Source organism: Lepisosteus platostomus, chromosome 6 (assembly GCF_059453375.1).
Source record: "Lepisosteus platostomus isolate fLepPlt1 chromosome 6, fLepPlt1.hap1, whole genome shotgun sequence".
Lineage (NCBI taxonomy): Eukaryota > Metazoa > Chordata > Actinopteri > Semionotiformes > Lepisosteidae > Lepisosteus > Lepisosteus platostomus.
The window spans coordinates 29,992,399-30,012,215 of NC_142616.1; the positions used below are offsets into that span (position 1 = coordinate 29,992,399).

General features: G+C 41.0%; 1 protein-coding gene across 4 annotated transcripts in view; it reads right to left on the bottom strand.

The window, feature by feature from the left end:
• ate1 (arginyltransferase 1) overlaps window positions 1–19,594 on the bottom strand; it is a 96,669-nt gene extending 77,075 nt beyond the window's left edge. The window contains exons 1-8 of one of the 4 annotated variants that reach the window (XM_088635255.1): window positions 19,432–19,594; window positions 14,093–14,156; window positions 13,616–13,678; window positions 13,408–13,511; window positions 12,364–12,615; window positions 5,870–6,081; window positions 4,378–4,506; window positions 3,161–3,289 (exon numbers count right to left, since the gene is read on the bottom strand). In XM_088635255.1, coding sequence (XP_088491381.1) covers window positions 3,161–3,289; window positions 4,378–4,506; window positions 5,870–6,081; window positions 12,364–12,615; window positions 13,408–13,511; window positions 13,616–13,678; window positions 14,093–14,156; window positions 19,432–19,531 — 1,053 coding nt within the window. In that variant the 5' untranslated portion in view covers window positions 19,532–19,594. The remainder of the gene's footprint in view (window positions 1–3,160; window positions 3,290–4,377; window positions 4,507–5,869; window positions 6,082–12,363; window positions 12,616–13,407; window positions 13,512–13,615; window positions 13,679–14,092; window positions 14,157–19,431) is intronic. The other 3 variants (XM_088635257.1, XM_088635256.1, XM_088635258.1) reach the window with 3 other exon arrangements.
• Between the last annotated feature and the right edge of the window lie 223 nt (window positions 19,595–19,817).

A 19,817-nucleotide genomic window follows, 5' to 3' on the forward strand; every position in this document is an offset into this window, starting at 1 on the left:
ACCAGTTCTCAGCAAGAGAGCCTAGTCCTGACCTCTGAGGTGACCCTGCTGCCCTATGACTGATCACTGGCAGAGGCAAGGCTGAGACTACACAGTGCCCTCCTGTGATTCCCAGCCTTCTGACATTTCATCAAACTAGGGCATCTCCATTGGACAGTGTCTTACCACGCTAAAGTAAAAAGCCTTGACACAGATTTTACACCTGCTCAAAACAGATGACTCGATGTCTCCAGTTCAAGGTTTGGCCACATCACTAGCTAACCAGGAGTGAGATTCCTCAAACAGTGGCAGATACATTTTTTCACCACATACCTCTGCTGATTTGTCTTTTTATACTACCAATAGAATAGGGAAACAGTGCAGAGAACCTCTGGGGAACTTTGATCCTTAGAATATGACAGTAATGAAAAATACTTTAAAAACCATACAGGTGAAGTCCATAACAAAGTTTCCATGTTTTAGAAAAGCAGACTATGATAGATATGGAATCAGTAAAATATGGATGGCAGCAGCTTAAGGCTATATGTTTTGAAGCACAGAACAGAATTATGCCACAAATAATTCAGGCAAGCAGTGGTCCAAAATGCTAAATAAATCAAGAAGAATATAAAAAGAAAGAAAGCACTATATAAGCCTTCAAAAAAAATACATTTAAAAGGTATAAAAAGTATAATGAAATGCAAGCAAAGGTGAAAAAGGATACTACAAAGGCCAAGAGTGTGAGATGGGGTAGGAATATCGTGATGAAAACTATTTTTTAGCGTTATAATAGCTAAAGAACAGTAAAAACTGAAGGTGTGTCAGAAAACTTCAACATCACAGCAGGGTCAACGTACTTCTATTTCACTCGGATATTTACCAAAGAGGGAACTAACAGCATGCCACAGGCTGTGGAAAGAAAGTTTCATATTCAATCATTTTTGCACAGAATAAGCAGTTTGTAGGCACTAGAAGCACTTAAGACAACCATTGGTCCCTCGAGATTTGTTTTGCAGAAAAGATTCAGGTGGTAGGTTTTAAACTAATAGATATACAAAGACAACTGGATAACTGACAAAAAACAGGTTACAGTCAAGGGTAAATGCTCCAGTTGGGGTGATATAATTAGTGGGGGTACCTCTTAGATCTGTATTAGGACCACCGGTCATCCTAACTTACATCGATGATCTTTATTTTAGCAGGCGTAGTAAACACTGTATAAGCGGAAAAAAAATAGAAAAAGATTTAGAATAAATTCAGAACAGAGCCAAGATCTGGAGATGATAGTTAACAGACAACTAGAGGATGTTGCAAGCAGAAAAAAATATAAATTATAAATATATAATAGGAAATGCTGAGCTTGAAGAGGCTACTTATGAAAAAGACTTAGATGTTTATGCAGACACATCATTTTCATCTTTCAGGCAATGTGGGGAAGCAATAAAAAAGGAAAACAGACAGTTAGTCTATATAGTTAAAAGTGCATAATCCAAATAAAGCTTGTGTTATGTTGTAATTGTACAATGTAGTACCCTTCACAGGGCACACACAACATTTGTTTGCACGCAAAGGAAACCCATGTGAGGGGAGAACATACAAACTCCACACAGATAACACCACGGTCAATATGCCATCATAACATGATAACAAACATAGCAGTATTAAGACCTTAATTAGGACACTGTCTAATCACCGTGTTACAAAAAAATGACCTACATGGATAAGACTTAAAACATTCAGTTATTTTAGCCTAAATAAAAAGACTATGATGGGGACATAATTCAGGTATTCATAATCCTAAAAGGCATTAACACATCACCCCTGTGGTATACTTCATAATTAGCACTGAGACACAAACCAGAGAACACAAGTAGAAACTATGCAGGAGCACATTCAAAACTAAGAACAGGAGGCACTTCTTTAGCCAAAAGGGTTGTGGGAATATAGAACAAGCTACCCTGCCTTGCTGCTGAAGATGATACCCTTGCTCCTTTCAAGAAATAACTGGATGAGAACCTCACATGTATTGGCTACTAACTACCAAACGGGCTAGACGGGCTGAACAGCCTCCTCTTATTTGTAAGCATTCATATGTTCTCACAATGGAGCATGCCAGCAGGGCAGGAATGGAACTGGTCTCCTGTGAGATAGTGCTTCAAGAATGGTCAAGGACAAGTCGCTCTGCAGGTGGGCATAATGATGGAACACATCACATCTCTCATTCTCTCTTGAGTGGTATAGCAGTTGCAGTTATTTGGAATAGTCATTTACCACTGGCAATTCCAAATTAATTGGGTATAAAGCCAAAAAATAGCTAGTCATTCCAATTCACCAAAATAAGAGCACACGCAAACATACCCACAACTTGTTACATCGCTGTTGACACCCTAGGGTACTGTCGTAATACTTGACAGGTTCACAATTTCAGAGTACCAGTGAGTCTGTGGCTCTGTATTTTAATTGTTTTCATAGCTTATGAAAAGAGTTAAAGGGTTTGGAGATCACACAACCAGAAACAAAAAGTAAAAGCTCCTGCCAAGTCTCTCAAGTCACCCAGTCTTTGTTATTTACTCACAGGTAAAGAGGAACAGACTCTGGACTTTTTGTAAACAGGAGACTGAATTCCAATAGTGCACTTTGCACAATTGGACTGCATTTCACTTGCTTACTGGAGGCAGGCACAGGACATCTACAGATTTTAGCCCTTATCACTATTGTGCATACTGCAGCTGTGAGGGGAATCTTCAGCTTAGACTCTGGGAAGGAGCTAAAACAGTGATGTCAGCTCTGATTAAGTCACTTTATAAACAGGGGGAGTTAAACACCACACCTATCTATTCCACAGCAGGGTTTCAGACTTAACTAGTCCTTTGATTTCTTCATTAGCTCAATGTTATTTCAAGAACAAGGCTAAGCACCTTTCACTTGCAGAATCATGCACTGCGGTTGATAAGAAGGTGCAACATTTCAACTGTCAGTTTTTCACTATGTGGGATAGACCACAGGTGAGTGTGGAGGTGAGCAGGCTGTGCCAAATACTCCGTGCACATGGAGAATCCCTTGAACACATGATAAGAGACAAAGATCAACTGAAGAAAAACAAATAAAATTAATAATAGAAGCACTGAAGCTATTTGTAAGAAAAACAATGATGATTAATGATGCATGCAATGAACTGTACCTCAGACTCAGAACATTCAGAGGGTGCGTCCTTGTGCACTGCCATCTGATACCTGGCGTACAAGGCCGCAGACTGGCTGTAGGACGCAGTGAACTCGGGGTCATCAAAGCAGACCGGCACTAGCTTCACCTTCAGGACAGCGGGGGGGTCAACAATATTGAAGAGGTTTAGACAACAATCCACACAAACCAACTGCTACACACTGAGGTGAAGCCAGTGCTCGGTCTCCCTCGTCCTCTCCAGGACATAGCCCTAGCAGGGACTGAGTTACAGCAGGTCTCTCCACCCCACACACCTATGCACTTTCTACAGTCGGAGCACCACAGAACAGTTACGACCGTGCGCACGGATTCCTCGATTTAATGTCCTCAGATTTCCAGTCTACAAGAATTTTTGTCTTTCATCCCAGGTGACTCAGGTGAGCATTCCTGGTTCTCACAATGAAACAGGCCTTTTCCAATCAAGGGAGTTACTTCATTCATTCAGTTACTTCAAGCAAATAATGAAATATGGGATTTAAGCTGTTACTCATTTCAGGATGAGTGCCAAGCACAAGTGTAGAGACGATGCTAAAGCAAACAACCCTACAGCACTATGTAGACTGTTATTCTTTTTAGATTTGGCAGGTGATTACCTATTCTTTTCCACAGTCATGTCAATGTGGCCAGATCTGCTGCCTTTAAGTAAAATTTCCAGTACATGACTCAGAGAATTTACCTGGAGTTCAGACTCAAGGAGCGAGATCACTCCTCTGTACAACAGAATGGGGATGAATGCGCTGTTCTGCAGGAGAGTGCATTAGAAATGAGCTAACAGTACACAGACCTTTTAGCGGAAATGGCACCAATGCAGGCCCCCTCTGGGGCGTGTGCAGGGTGGAAAAGGAAAACCCACCTCTGAAAATCATGTGCCAGACTGTGGCACCTGCTGTAAGTCATTCCAGTCTGCTTTGCACCTGCAGAATGTCTGCTTTATTGGCTTTAATTAAACCACTCACTCTCTCTCCACTCTAGTCTGTCTGTAAATGAGCTCCCCCATCTTCCTCATAAACCTCACAAGCAGGGAGGGCCAGAGCAGGAGTGAGGTGGAGTAGATAGCATTACTCACCTGCTTGTCATTAGACAGTGGGAAGGGACTGCAAGCCCTCCCCTCCTCTGTCAGCCCTTCCCTAATCACTCCACCTCCCCCCCACCCCGCTACGATAACAGCAGGCTGACCTGGCTTTCAGATGGCTTGTCAGGTGGGTCCTTGTGGATGGCCATCTGGTAGCGTTTATAGACTTGGTAAGACTCTTGGAAAGTGGATTTGAACTGGGAGCTGGGAGGGTTGGACCGCACTAGCCTCACCTTCAGGGGAAGTTAACACAAAGACCTGGTTGTTACCGTCAGCGCTATGCAATGTGAAAACACTTATCCATGAAAAAAAAAAAAGGTGCAAACTTTTGACTGAACTTCAGATTTCCACTGCCACTGGGCCCCTCTTAAATCTCTCATGGCAACATTGGATATAAGTTTCAGGTCAATTTTAAAGATGATCAATTAACACCAAGATGTGGTTTTAAAAAACAAGAAAAGTAGAGGCCCAGCTTAGTTTGAGCAATTCCAGCAGTATTGATGGGCAACAGATAAAATAAATATTTTCTTGGGAATGGGAGTAGGAGCAATCTTCCGTCACAGAATTTGGCCTGGGTGACAGCAAATGGGAAATTCCAGGCAATTTTAGATATAAACATGTTTCCAGGATCCCATTGCCCAGATTCTGGGGCTTAATTTCAAAGCTGGAATTTCTGATCAAGTTCGCCTACTGTACTTGGAAGAGATTCACCACTACAAATGAACATTGTGATGTTAATATTGTTAAAGTAGAAATTAAGTCAAGAAACTATTAATTATTACTTAACTACTTATTACTTATTTTATCTGTAGAATAAAGCTGTGTATTCATATTACATTAATATTTCTTTTTTATATGTGCAAAATAAAAGTTTTGTTCTTTCTTCCTATTAATGTTAATGCAGAGTTTATTATTCAGTCTATGAAGTTGTAACTAGTTAAATGCAATTAATGCTTCAAAGTGAAGCCAGTTTCAAGAAAATACATTTGCAAAGTTAAAGGGCCAATACAGGCCTTTTGCTTGATTCCAAAAACAAGAGAAAACAATAGATCTAGTTTTATCTAAATACACTGATTTCACAGTTAATGTGGGCTGCATGTTATGAATGCTGTATTTGCTGGATTATTTTTACTCTAAACCAGATTTTTCCCCCGATTTAAACTGTGCAGAAAACAAGTCATAATTTAATAATGGAAACCGGAAGAAATGTATATTCCTTTGAAATGGTAAAACATTCATCTGCATTGTGGGGAGCTATACCTATAATGTTGCTCTCATACTGAGGTTGTCTCTGTGCCCACACTACCCTCTGCAGACCATCTGTGCACACTGCAGGGACATGACCAAGCCACATTTTCGTGCTTCTTTCTAAACAAGAGCTAACAATCATTTCCTGAAGAGGATAAACATATTTTTGTTATGTATGACATTTCAAACGTGTGCTCGAGATTATTTCACCATGACTTTGAAACTGATCTTCAAAATGTCTTCCCAGGGTTCCTCCATGTCTGGGCAAGACCTACTGTAGAATACAGGGAGCAACATGGGATGTGTGTTTGTGAGCCAACTGACACGGAGAGAGACTGGCAGGTTTACCTCCACCTGATGAGTGGCATCTGTGGGCAAGGAGTCAGTGACGAGTTCCTCCAGGGTGCGGGGCTGACTGTTTTGCCGGGACTGTGGCAGATGCTGACCGTGGTCCACAGGACAACCCCCCTGCTGTCTCTGCAGCTCCTTCTGCAGCCTCCGCTCCCTGCGCACCTCCTTCGCCTTGCGGCAGGGAGGCCTGTTGGGGTCCACTCCCAGCCCTGAGAGAGACGAGCAGCACAAGCTGGTCAATTATGGCAGCGACGCCCAAATAACGCTACTTGTCCGGTGGTATGAATACTGCACAAGTGTATAATTCACTCTGCTTCCCCCAACTCCAAATAAACTTCAGTGAATATTCCATACCTCATTTTAAGAGAAAAAAAAAACATTTCTCTTTTCCCATCTTACCACAGACTAGATTTTCCACTTTTACACTCCCTTTTGTTAAAAGTGTAAGCATTTGTTATCTGGTGCACAGATCGCCCTGCATGTCTTTTTCGGGAGATTAAAATACAAGAGTATGTCATATTTATTATAACAAGTATCCAAGGAAAGAAAAACAATAAGGAACACAAACTATTTCAATAAAGAGCAATAGGAGGTCACAGTCTGAAGGACTGGTTTATTTAATGTACCACTATAATTCTTGCTCTCCACTGGACTGGAGTCTGTAAGGAGAGCTAAATACCCTTGGCTCTTGGGTTGTTTGGAGAACAGAATGTAATGGCATTTGTTTTCCAATATTTTGAAAGGATGAGTCACTTCTCAATTCTGTCTACAGAGTCCTGTTTAAAGAAATTAAGGTTCTATAGTGCTTTTGAAAAATTCCATTGTGTGCTAATGACCTCGTCTTCCAAACAAACCCAACAGAAGGGGTTGTGGTGAGCAGCCCCCTGCTGAAGACACAGGATCTGTCTGTTACTGACTGCCTGCTCTCATCAACAAGAGCACTCACTTACAAAGGCCAACAGTCTTGCACTGCAAGCCCTGGACTTGCACAATGTAAATATATTCCAAAACTCAGTATATACTTTAGGTATTTGACAATGTACAGCTGTGCCGTTCTAAATAAATCATTTTACAGTCAAACATAGAGGATGTGTTTCGAGCTTATGTTTCAACTGCCTCTTTAATTGCATGCGGATATGGTTTAAAACATGGATCAAAAGGACCTTGGTATATAATCCTATACCCACATATCTGCTTTCTGTACATCAACCACAGTGGAAACATCTCCACAGCAAAGTATTAAAAAAAGGAAGCTCTTCTTTCCACCACAAGCACATATTCTTAGAAACAAAAACAAATGCTTTTCCAGAGAAAAAGGAACCAATCTGTACACTGATCTGAACAAATCCAGTGATGGGGAGCCTGTACAAGTCTGTCCAAAGAGGGTTGCTCCCTGAGAGATTCTGGCATTTAACCATCTCTGACAGGGGCTGCTACAGAACACCACTAAAATATAATATTTTCCAACCACCAGTCCATAATTTGGACCAGGAACATTCTTATGGTTACAAATAGCAAATACATTTTTTCCCCAAAGTTCTGTAATGGCAACGACAAAACATAATAATGCCTAACATACACTACATAATATCATAAATGATCATGAAATCATAAGGAACCAAACTCTGCATCACAATAACAGACTGCTATTAATTCAGGTACTTTAACCCGAACCAAAACTGCTGTTTACAACAACACTATCATAAAACACACCACATGCTTTAGGTTTCATGTGACATGAATACCTACACAAAATGCAGAGATGTCAAAGGCAATGGATAGAAGCACAGTTGAAGAACGTAACCATTTCTACAAAACTATTTTAGTTGTGTTGACAGAATGCTGTAATTCATGACCAACAATTAGAAAGCCAATTCTATAGCCTTTAGGAATATTCAACAGTTCTGGCTACACATACTGAATGAATAACCAGTTTAGATTTCCCAGATTCATTTTGGGATTGCCTGTGTTTTGTAGCCAGAGAGCAGGGTAAGCCCATCAATGTCCAGCTCCTGCCTGCATCCCTGCAGCATATTGGCCTAGAAAAGGCAGCTTGCATAGCCAGAACACTATAGTTAACATTCCTTAGTCCAGATATAGAAAGACATTTCCTCCCTTTCACAGAGCTGGCCCCATTCCAGGCCCAAAGTGCTGGCATCCAATGTCAATAGTTTACACGGTTACATCCTGTTTGGTGCAATAAGGAAAAGGCTGCTATTTCCTGCATTTCTTCCTGACAGCACCACTAACAGGCTATTATGTGTGACCTGAGTGCTTGGACTGTACAGCTGGATGGAGAGCAACAGCAAACAGCAGAGAGGTACAGAGAGCTTGGGGAAGATCCATTTGTGCAGTGAGATCAGACTGAGATGTAAATAAGATATAAATATGTCAAATACATAACATAGAGATCTACAGATGCCAATAGTGCAGAGTGACACGGTTTCCTCCAAGATTCCAGCAGCCTACATCTATAGAAAACTCCATATATCTCAAAGTACAACCACATTCACAGAGAGAGCAGTCAGAAATGCGTGGGCATCATCGTGTTGTAATTAACAGCACTGCTACTCAACATACCCTTCTTACAATCCACTCCAGTACATTAGTGCATCCAGCATTTCATGATCTTATTTATCAATGAAAGAAACAAGGTTCTAGGCATTAAAACAAAATCTAAAAGAACAGATTGGATGGACAAAAAGCTGCCCAGATATACGGGCTGAGTCACATCAGAAAAGTTTTCTGAAACTGCTTTGCACACAGCTATCATCATTAAAACTGTGACTTTGTAAGCAACTCACATGCAAGCTCAACTTCAGTGTGTATTCATAGCCTCACAGAAAGCACTATGCCTGTCAGTGTGGATCAGGGGGCAGTCTGGGTCTCTTCATTGTGAAACATTCTAAACAGGTAACCAGGACTCATTAGTCAGGAATCTCACTGCATTGAGCAACAAAACCATTGCTGGGAAAGTGGACTTCTCAGTACAATAACAAACATCTCTCAAATCACCACTACAAAACAACTTCCGAAAAATAACTAGTCTCTTTAAAATGTTGGATTGTTTAATCTTTCGTTCTCTTTTCCCTCTTAAAACCTATTTTTGATGACACAGCTTAAAATGGCTCTTATGTTTATGCTGAAAAAACACACAACAAAAATTTTTTTTTTTCTTTTTCACTGTTTTTAATGTTCGCATGCAATACTTAAAAATGACTTCATTCAGGCATAAGCTCATCCTGTGCTTAAAGAACAGTAATCTTGTTAACATTTGCACAACTTTATTGCTCTCTAATGCACTTGTTTATACAAGAACCACATTGCTTCCACTGAAACAATGTATTACATATTGTCACATCAGTTTTATAACACAATCTGTCAGAACTTGCTCTGTCTTTGTCCACAAAATGTATGCACTGTTCATAGAGTGTTAACCCTTTGTGTGGGTTGTCTTACGGTAGACAATAACTTCTCATCCCATCAGAAAAGGACATCTCTGTCCTGAAGTCAGAAAATCAAAGTCTTCCAGGGAAATGAATTTGCACCTGTGATACACAAACACTGTCAGTGGACAGAAACATCCATCTCTTTGTAAAACTCTAAAATGCATACAAAAAGGGCAGAACACGAGCACTGAAAATTAAACAAATAATGGTAAGAAATGCTAGCATGTTTTGATTTCCTTTGTGACTACTTTGGAAAGGTCTGAGACAGCAGCACTGCAATGGAAATCACTGGAAACCCAGTGTTTAATTACACTCAGGAGAGGGATGCCACCTTTCTATTTCAATGTTACTCCTGGAATCATTAAACAAACAATACACAACCTTGGCAGGAGCCAGACTGAGGAGTCAAACCACGATGCACCACCAAAGGGCTCGCAAAGTGGAAAGAGGGACTGCATCTCCTAGGAGGCTGCCAACATTGTGTTACGATCCTTCACTTTAAAAGTTTTTCCAAAGGCATAAATCAAAGACACTGGTCTTCATTACTATAGCTTCCAGGCTAAACACTTTCTGCACACCTTTTTACTGTGCAGACAGACGTATATTTCAGCATGTCTGTGCAAGATCAGACATACTGTAACTCTCTGCTTTGGGACAAAATCTTCTGAACATACTGTCTCCCAGAGAGCACTTTCCTCTAGTGAGAAAGTAAAGACAGGGATGCAGCTAAGAATGCCCTTTCAAAAGGTCATGGAAACAGTGAAAAACACATCCATTACATGGGTCACCTATCTAACTGTGATCCAAAATACAAAACCTTTTATCTTCAAGAACCAATAAATTGAAAGTAACTAAAGAAGGTCCTAAGATAGCAATTTGTCAGTTGTTTCTTATCTTAAAGAAATAATGTCATGCATTAAAATGGTAAACCAAAACCACAAAGGTTCAAGATTGTTATACTTGTCCACAGAGACAGAAACCCCTGCAGGCATCGTCGAGAAGGGGAAGCATGCATTCTGGCAATCAACAGCCTTTTCAATAAATTCTGCATGATGATCTCGACACATACTAGGAAAGAAGCCGTCCGAGTAGCTGTGGGTGCTTCAGTTCTGTTGAAAACATCCTTGAACTGCAGGAAATTGCACAAGTGAAATACTAATCTCCCCACAAAAAAAAGATTTCTGCCTCTGGCTTCAACCTTCTTTTTTTCTGTCTTTCTCAATTACCTCCAGGAAACAGCAGGTATAGTTTGGATCTGTTAATTGCACGTTAAGGACTACAAATATTCACCCTCATATTTAATACCCTCATACATAAGATAATACACAGTTCTCAATGCTCCAGCACAAAAGTTCTGGTTTGCTAAATTATCTCAGGGAATTCCTCATTGAGACAAATTGGTTTAAAGTTGAAACAAGCCCTTATTTAAAAACAACTCCAGGTGTTTCATCAGATAAGATACAACAGTTGAAGACCGTGTTAAATTAGGTTTTCTTGTTTTCTTTCAGAAACTGCACTGATACTTTCTGTTTCTTCATACATTAGGAGATGACTTATTCCCACAAACTTCAACAGATTTACAGTATCTTGAGGTCAGTGCTATAGGGGCCTCTTTTTCTAATCAATGTCCATGGCTCAGAAAAGCCTTCTGTTACCTCTGTCCTATTGGTTTTAGATAGTTAAGGATTTAAAGATGATTTATCTAGCAGTGGATGCAGACATCCAAGAAGTCTGGTAAGAACCTTTTTTAGGATTTCTTTCATCATGTCAGATACTGTAAGAAGAAGGACAAACAAACAATACAAATAGGTACATGAAGAAAGAGATCAACTAAGGGGGCACTTCTAACTTACTCTAAATCTCTACTGAAAGCTGACTTGCCAGAAAATAAGAAAACGTCTTCACACCCAGTTTTGCTTTACTATACATAGAAATTACGTCCCTGGATCCGAGAGAAAAAGGAAAGGTAGAAAAAGAAACTCCTAAATGCCTATCTGATCTACAGTGTTAAGCCAGCTCTGTCAAACACCGACGCACTTAGTTTCCACAGTGTTTCAATTACTTCCTGTGTTTCAGGGAGTTGCTAATTGTGTACATAACACTGTCCCAGTAGCTGTGTACAGACAGTACACTGTCAGTGATGAGGGGGAGAGGCAGAGTGCCTTTTCCCCCCAACTCCCTGACTACATCAACAACTGGAGACACTGATGCCCTCTCAGCATCAACAGCCCTCTCTGCAGGCAGCACACAGTAGCCCTCTGCTGACACCTGCTGTCTTCCCTGGGATCTGCAATGGAACGTGGCTACAAGGGGTTCCTGAAGCCAGCCAGCCTTTTTAAGGCTTCAGAGCTCAGGTGGCCAGCTCTGGCCCTTCAAAGCCAGGGGACACAGTCAAGTATCAGGCTTAATCAGCCTGTATTGCCATCTGATCCACTTAATACGCGGTTAAAAAGTTGGACCCCCAACTGGATGAAGCAGTTAGACAATGGATGGATGGAAAATAATAACTCTATTCTGGCTGAACCACACCAGTAATCGGCATATATACAAGTTGATATTTTACATTTAAATTTAAGTTGTGGTTTGTAAACTTCATCTGCATCCTCAGAATGGTGTAAGACAGCTTTGCACAGCAGGGATAGCCAATCCTGGTACAGGAGAGAAACAATTCAGCATGTTTTATGGCTCACCCTTAAATAATCAATCTCTTAACACTTGGATCAACTCTTGACCACAGAATCTGGTGATCTGGTCAGTTAAGTGACTGAAAATTAAGTAGCTCTCAGTGACCACGGTTGACCATTCCTGACTTAAGTGAACAAATTAACTTTCTAAACTGATCAATCCTCACTTGTCCTGCATCTTTACAAACTGATTATTTAAGGGTGACCTATAAGATGCTGGACAGTGAATCTCCAAGACTCCAAGACCAGGGTTGGACACTTCTTCTCCACAGGTTTTTGATGCTGTACCATCAACTTCTGACACGATTAAATCGGTCACTCGGGCTCAGTGATAGTAACTGACATTAGCAGGTGTCACCTGGCTTGGGGCCTGCTCTGGTGGAGCTGGGTGCCGGCACTGGGGCCGGCTGCTCTGTCCTCTCCCGAGGCCGCTCGCCGGAGCCACCTGTTTGCAGTGGCTCAGACTTGGACACTTTTGAGGTGCCCTCCGGTGATGGCGTCTCTTGGTCAACCACCAGCGGTTCCTGGACAGACGCGCTGACCTCTCCCAGGCAGGCCACTGGGGTCTCTCGGGACCCCTCCTCATCACAGAACGATTCCATTGGCTCACCTGAAGAGCAGCAACATGACATTTTACCACATCAGTTCCCTCTCAGCTCCTCTCTAATAAGTTATTCAGTGATGCATTTGGAAAACTTGTAGCAAATCTCATCTAAAAAAAAAGGGCGGAGCGTTGGCTCTGTGGCTAAGGATCTGCGCCTCTGGCTGGAAGGTTGCCGGTTCAAATCCCGCGGCCAGTAGAGGAATCCTACTCTGCCGGGCCCCAGAGCAAGGCCCTTAACTCCAACTGCTCCAGGGGTGCTGCACAATGGCTGACCCTACACTCTGACCCCAGGCTTCTCTCTCCCTATCTGTTTGTCTGTGTCTCATGGAGAGCAAGCTGGGGTATGCAAAAAAGATAAATTCCTAATGCAAGAAATTGTATAGGGCTAATAAAGTGATCTCTCTCTCATCTCAAATGAGCACAGAAGAACTGACTTTATAATTAAATCCATGCACTAATTATTGTTTTTCTTCCCAATACTTTACTAGTTTTTCTGGTATGCACACACAATGGCTGCACTGGAAATAGTTTTTATAGTATCTCCAGTGCCGAATGACTGTCAGAAAGACTGGCTAAAAGAAACACGAAAGAGAAGCTGCTTTACTATTCACTCAGCATCAGACTGGTATTCGAGTGCCTCTTGGTATGAACAGGCAAACTACCTACCACAAAAATAAACACGATATCCAGCATGAATTTCTCCAGTTACGTACAGATGTAGATTTATAACTTTCAAATTTTATAAGAATGAAAGTATGTTGAATATGCAGAGCTAAACTGCTCATTCCCTCCTCTCACCATCGCACTCTCTTGAAGGCATTTCACCTTTGGACAGGAATTTATTCATTTTCTTCAAGATCTTCTTGTGGGTTTTGGAGGGCTGAAAATTTAGGGCATGGCACCTTTAACAAAAACAGAGATAATGGCTTTACTCAAATAATTCAGGTTCTCAGAAAAACGAAGTTAGGTCTACAACGTTTATGTAAACTGTATGTAGAAACAGTACCTTATAGTATACTGAGGACAGCAGGTCTTATTCATTATAGGTTTGTAAACATACTTCCCACTCCTGTGGAGAGAAAAAGAAATGTAAGTGTGGAACCCAGATCACAGATGCAGGAGAGTGAAATATTAATGTGTTTATGCTCCATGTTCGGGAATGTGGTCTCAAGTGTAAAAAAGTCAGATAAGACACAGCTTACGTGTGAAAAAAGCATGGCTTAAGCATTGCTTCTGTACAGCATTCATATTTTATATTAGGGATGGAAAAAGCAGGCAATCTATATAACAGTTACAAAATAATAAAAATAGAAACTATGTATAACTGATGTGCATTTTAAATCTCACCAGGGTATTTTCTTTGAGCCCACATAAAACCACGGAATGCTATAAGCAGGTCCTACTGAAAAGGGAAAAACGTTGACACCTTCTGCCAGGTGTCTGTCTGAGCAAAACGGATGCAGTGCAGGGCACAGTGCTATACCTTCTCCAGCCTCTGTCGATCAGGTCCTGGTAGTCCTGTACAGTCATCGTGTGAGACCACATTCCTGAAACAAAGCACAAGCACAAGGCACATCAGAACAGTTACCACAAATAAGAGGAGGCCGTTCGAGTCATCTAGCCTGGAAATATATGCCAAAGAATAGAACAATACGTTAATACTTCACACTACTAAAAATAAAACAAAATAACAGACACTTTTCAGACATATTGAAACACTTATGAATAGGAAGTTAAGATTTCCCAAAGGCTCTTTCTGCACTGTACCACTTTTTTGTTGTTTAGCTCTGCCGCAATAAAAAATAACACCACTAGAGGGTAGAATTACAAAGTTTTCAATATTAAAGAGCCAGGGAATCTTTAAAAAGGAAACCTTGAGTAGTGACCGGAGGGCGGTGAGGAACAAAGTGTTACCTCACTGACAGCTCCTGAGAGGATTGTTATTCGCAAGTAAGAGTATGGATGTTTAACCCAGTGTTAAATAATGCAGCCCTGCGTCACCCAGTTAGGTGCTGCTGCACTTTAAGGGGAACTTCAACGCTCTTTTTATATTTCGGGATTAGAAAGAATCGGCATTGATGAGTGCATTTCAATCTACAAAGAAAGTAAAATGTACACAGTAACATGTAAAACCTCCAATTTCCATCACAAAATAGACAAGATTTCCAGGTAGGCACAGCGCCATACTGCCATCACTGCCTGATATTTAGAATGAGGCAAAAAAACTTCCAGTGAGGTGATGCGGCCCTATTACACCGTAAACAAACAGACTTGTCTACACATCTTTTTTAATCCAATGCAAACACTACTCTCCACTTCAAGACAGTTTTGCCAACAAATACTACTTACTTGTTAACTCTGCATGGAAATCATGTTGAAACTTTTCTGCAGTGAAATATCTGCTGCACAACCTGCACTTACTTACTCGCACATCACATTACATTAGTCATTACAGTGACTAGGAAGCAGGAAGGGCCGCAACATATTGCAATTCTTATGAACTCTTGTTCTCGCCCGTGGCAAGACCAGGGCCTTTGCAGCAACATGGCGACGATCCAGTACTTTCACAAAGTTCACGATTGTGTTTAATTTGGAATTTGTAAACTTTTGTGATGCTGTCAATTAATTTATTTTGTTACCAAGATTTAATAACTTGTCTGAGGAGCTGGGACTGCAGTTCCCCTTCCAGTAGTGAATGAAGTGGTTTCCCTCCTATATGCAAAGCATTTGGGGATCCTTTCAGGTGAAAAGCGCTATCTAAATATAATAATTATTTATTCCAGTTTTAGTATGGATTATCAGACTGATATTCAGATACGGTTAAGTTTTCTTCTTGTACAAAATTTGCTCCAACCTTTCCTTTTCCAAAGCACAATCCCAACTAAAACTTCAAATTCATAAAACAGAAAAAACAGGGAAACACAAACCAGAACAAAAGCTTTGCTCTTGACATTTGCTTTGAACTTTGATCTTAAATTCTGCTGCTGATGTAAAAGCCACTGCATTCCTTGGAACTGTTTGCTCAAGGGATTTAGCTTAATAAAAAATAAAACTGTTGCTCAAAGAGACGAAGGTAGTGCTGAGTGTGAAAGGGTAACAGATATCAATCCCGAATACCTACTCATCAGAGAAAGAGGGGAATCGAATATAATCTGCCCTGACAGTTAAAGATTTCAGACTGGCTCCTGTCTTTGATGCTCATAAGAGGCACAGAAATCTCAGTGTAGCAGACAGAGTCTGACCAAATGTCTTCCTGTTCCCACAGTCAGAGAGGCGACATTAACTCAGGCCGCAAGTTCAACACCACCCCCTCGCCACCAGCAGGATACCAGACCTCAAGCCCACACTGCGCACAACCACACTGTGCAGCAGCTTACCAGCCACTGTGTGTGCAGGTGCCACAGTGTGACTGAGAAAAAACAGAAAGCACCTCTAACGACATACTATGAGTCTGCTGACCATTCCCATTTGACTCACTTTATCAGATCATCTCAACCACTGAGGACATTCAGAGAAACAATCAACCAACAATTCTGGCCCTTGTAACCTTTTTCAGGAAGGAGTTGGGCTTTTCAAAAATGTATCATGACCTCCGATAGAAACTGTGATTTTCAAATGCTGTAAAAGTGCCTACAGACCGACGTTTAAGAAGTTATGTGTTGTTTCAAGTTAACTGCTAAATGACAGAAATTTAGAAAAATAACTGATAAACCCAAGAACTTGAGTTACATATGGTCCACCTTCATTTCCCTCACAGGATGGTGCACATACATAGACTGATCACCTTTTGTCTAAGTGTTTGGGAAATAATGGGGACATTCCATTAAAGGAATAATATGTGAAAGAGTGTTTAGGTTGGTGGGCAGACAGTGATAAACATTTTGTGATATAGTGTAACAGAGGCAGAAAAGTCCCCCCCATGAAGAGAAGAGAGGAAAGGGTAGAGAATTGTCAACTGGATTGTACGCAGAGGGTAGACCATTAGGATTATAGACTAGAATTGAGACAGTCAGAAAAAGGTATGAAGGGATGAAAGGAGAAGACGAGAAGAAGAATGGAGGGACACTGGTCCAGAATGGAAGAAAAGACAGTACAGAGAGGAGAAACTGCTGAGAACTGAGCCAGCAGGGAGAGCAGGGCTGGTCTTGATCCACATTTCATTGCCTTAATGCACTACTGGGTGCGTGTTTGGACTTCAGTTCGCCTGTTCCTCACACTAGGCTTCATAATTAAATAATTAAGTAATGCCGGACACACAGGGATTTACCAGGCAGGAATCACTTAAGATTAGGAACTGCATCTACACAGATCGTCCCTAATAAGATGGAAAACCAAATCACTATTTCTAGCCAATTAAGATAGTACACTGTACAGGCCTCAAAAAAACAGGCTTGTCCTCTAAATCGTAAAGCTATTCTTTGCAGATGTGGTTTATTAATGATTTCAAGTATAGCATAATTGACATTCTAATGAAAAACAACATATAATCTTAAAACTGTTGACAACATTTAAATATAGCACATAAATAATGAGACCTGACTGTGCTTTTTTATTATGCAGCTTTTTCCTGTTTGGTCATAATGTATTATGTGTCACTATTGAAGCCATCAGACTACAATCACTTCCTTCAATCCACACCTACCACCCAGACAAGTTTCCTTTTAAATGTCAGGTACTGAGCTCTAGACTCACATACTATAGGCATGATAAATGCAGTGCCATATATTTATTCCACCCACCTCCCTCCCCACATCATGCAAAGTTCAAAGCGGTCTGAACTGTTTAATATTGGACCAACTAATATTAAAATTCCTAAAGAGCTTCCTGTGACCCCAAACATCTCTTTTTATGATGCCAAAACTTTAACTTGTTTTCAGTAAATGTTTTACTAACATGGCCTACAGGGATCTGTCTTTTGTCAGTCAGCCTACATTTTTCATTTATCCTCTGCCCGTGCTCTAAAAGGAAGGGAGCTGCAGATATCACTTCATCAGCAATATACAGAACTGCAAGCACCGTGGCACACACCTGTCTGACTGCAGGTTCTGTAACCCCCTCTGAAGAAAGCCAGACCTTCTAGCACACCTGCTCAATACAGACCATGCACAGCCGAAGAACAACAATGAGGCAGTTAGCCAGTCATTAGTTGAGGTCAGAGATCTGTTAGGCTCCTTTTCAAAGAACCCTGCAGAGCAGCTGGTCTTCTATTCATGGGCTCTTTCCATATTGTAAACCACTTAGTTAACCCATACTGTGTCCTCTGCTTTTCAGCAAACAGCCCCGAAAAGAGAGAGCATCAAGACCGGCAACTAATTAACTGCTAACTTAAATTCCTAAAGCGTGTGGTGTGATATTTCCCGTTTTCTTTACTTTCAACTCATGCATTTTCCACAACGCCAATAAACAATATCTCATCATAAATGAATGATGATAAATCCTAAGATGGTATAGCAAAAACGTCAAAGTCAACTACTTGATTGAAGGCACATCTCACAACTGTCATCAATGAAACAAAGAAATAAAATGCAGAAATAAAATACTCCGTTTACTCTTTCTTTTTGGCATTACTCCAGGTGATTCTGATGCAAGACACTAAGTTAAAGAAAACCTAAAGTAGATATTTTTGATTTAAATAAACTGCTAACAGGACAGAGTCTAATTATATCACTGTGCCAAGTAGGCACTATTGCTGTGCCCTAGCCATTAGCTCCCAGGCCACTACACATTCATACACCACCGCGCAGTTCTGAAACAGTATACTGGGTGATAAAGCTCCCGGGGAGAAAACACATGCCTCTCTAGCCATCAGCACTGCAGCAAAAATATTCAGTCCTTATCCAGAACTGGTCACACAGTTCACTGCTACATGAGCAGTACAGTTAAGGGAAAAGGGAAACAATTCATCTAGTGGAGCAAATCTGAGTGTTCTGTTCCGCAGCAAGACAAACCCAAGAGGAAGAAAACAGACGTCATGCAGTGTAGACTCTGCATGTACAGTAGATTCACAAAACACAATCAGTACCAATACATGACATGACAGCACGTATGTTTTTTTTTTTTTTTTTTTTTACTGCTAGAGGAAATCAAAGGGATAAATCAAGGGATCATTTAAAAGCTACTCCAGAATTTAAAGTGGAAATCTGTCAGAGATTAAAACAAGGTAACAAGGCATTTATACAGTTCATAGGGCATAGATCTAATCACTATCTTGATAAAGGACTGGAACCCCAGCCGTAATACTGACAACAACAGAGTGAACTTCTTCATGAGAGCGGGATTCCACGGCTCAAGCTGAGATTCAAAATAACTTTTCAAGAACAACTTTTACTTTCTCTCTCTGGTGTGGTAATGAACCTTATCCGTTGTACTGCAGATAACAGCAACCCGGCTACAATGACCAGCCATTGCGGTGATGTTTATATAAACCTAAACACATAAAGACAACATATCTTAAAATACTAGAACCATCAACACATCCGTTTGTTCTAGCACAGCATCTCAACTAACCGGCACTAAACAACTCCTTAGGGGCGAAAGAATGGTTATGAGCTGCAACTTGCACGTCCTATACTCTACAATGAAAAAACACTTAACCAAAAAAAAATCCTAAAATGCACAGTAAGCATAATGGCAATGCACTGAAGTCCTGCATGTAATCTTTTACTTAAAGCACAACGGAGCGGGTCGGGCGCAGCTATCATCAGGACCACAATAAATTGCATAAATAAATTACTCCTGTGTGCACATCTCTTTCTGCTCTGGTAGAGAAGCTACAGAACTAAACAGAAGAGAAAGTTAAGAGGGACGGCAAAGCTGCCTTACCATGGGAGAAGTTCCCATTCTCGTTCTTGCAGTAGCCGCACCGGTAGCCATCGTCCCCTCCGAAATACTCGACTATGGTGTAAGAACTACCCGCTGCCATTTTAGCCGATTGTTAGCCAATTCTGACAACCCGGTGAACTTCCTTATGCGTAATGCTCGCTTACCTACAAATACCACAGACACCAAACCGAATAATTATCCTATTGGACTCATTAATATTTCCTGTAGCGCCATCTTCCGTTCCCTCCGCGTAAAGACTGCTGCGACCTGTGAAAATCTTAAAACGAGAAGCTCCTACAGCCCATGTTTCCGTTTTGTTTTCAGTAGCGAACTGAACCAAGTATCAGCTTCAACAGCATGGCTGGACAGCTCGCTCCATATTCCCA